The 1,111-nt window shown below is 44.0% G+C and overlaps 1 protein-coding gene across 2 annotated transcripts in view; it reads right to left on the bottom strand.

Moving 5' to 3' along the window:
- Nucleotides 1-1,111, bottom strand: part of Akr1a1 (aldo-keto reductase family 1 member A1) — a 34,297-nt gene that overhangs the window by 1,087 nt on the left and 32,099 nt on the right. For both annotated transcript variants that reach the window (XM_028788097.1, XM_028788088.1), the window contains exons 7-8: nt 753-825; nt 538-624 (exon numbers count right to left, since the gene is read on the bottom strand). In XM_028788097.1, the coding sequence (XP_028643930.1) occupies nt 538-624; nt 753-825 (160 nt within the window). The remainder of the gene's footprint in view (nt 1-537; nt 625-752; nt 826-1,111) is intronic.

Raw genomic sequence — 1,111 nt, 5'->3', positions numbered from 1 at the left:
TTTTGTTTTTTCGAGACAGGGTTTCTCTGTGTAGCCCTGGCTGTCCTGGAACTCACTCTGTAGACCAGGCTAGCCTCGAACTCAGAAATCCGCCTGCCTCTGCCTCCCAAGTGCTGGGATTAAAGGCGTGTGCCACCAACGCCCGGCTAAGAAATATATTTCTAAAAAAACAAAACAAAAAACAAAAAGGGAGTCAGGCATGATAGCATACACCTTTAATCACAGCACGCAGGAGACACAAGCAGAGAGATCTGTGAGTTTCAGGGCAGCCAAGGTAATATAAAACCTCATCTTTTTTTTTTTTTTTTTAAAGGAGGGAAAGAAGGAAGACAGGGAGTCAGGGAGTGAGGAATCGAAGAGAAGAAACAAGCACTGCACCTTGAGTAACAATCCCACCAACATTCTGTCCCTTCTCCAAGCAGCAAGCCTGAAGCAGACCTGGGCCACTACACTCCAGACCTCCTACTGAAGGGGCTCTAGTAGGCCTAAGCACATCTATTTCCTGTTCCCTGACGCTGAATGGTTGTACATCCTTACCGTAATCATGGGCACAATGTATCGCCAATTTTTGTTCAGAGCATCTAATTGCTTCATCTCCTCTGGGCTAAAGGTGAAATCAAATACCTGGGGGAGAGAAAATCAGCCTTGTGAGTGGTAGCTGGAGTCCTCCAATACTGCCTTCTTAGCAGGCAGAATCAGGGCCAGAACATATCTCAATACTCTAAATTAGACAGAATCTATTGGCCAAGTACCTGAATGTTCTGAAGGATGCGGGAAGGAGTGATGCTTTTGGGGATGCAGATTACTTTCCGCTGAACCTGCCATCTAAGAAAGAAATGGAGACAAGGAAAAGCAGTTAGTATAGAGAAACAGCATCTTGACCTTAATGCAGCTCTCCCTAGTTCTTAGACCACCTGAGCATCATAGGAATAGACAGCATGATTCACGGTAGCCTCACTCTACACCACATAGTAAAATCCTCAGCCTTATTCTGGCAAAATAAAAAATTAAAATAAAAAAAGTAAAGTCAAGAGATAAATTAATGAAAATATAGTGAGTGAGTGAGAGAGAGAGAGAGAGAGAGAGAGAGAGAGAGAGAGAGAGAGAGAGA

The sequence above is a fragment of the Grammomys surdaster genome, unplaced genomic scaffold, assembly GCF_004785775.1.
Source record: "Grammomys surdaster isolate TR1022 unplaced genomic scaffold, NIH_TR_1.0 100, whole genome shotgun sequence".
NCBI classification, from domain to species: Eukaryota; Metazoa; Chordata; class Mammalia; order Rodentia; family Muridae; genus Grammomys; species Grammomys surdaster.
Note: the sequence above shows the minus strand (reverse complement) of the source record. Positions and strands in the feature narration are given on the sequence as shown.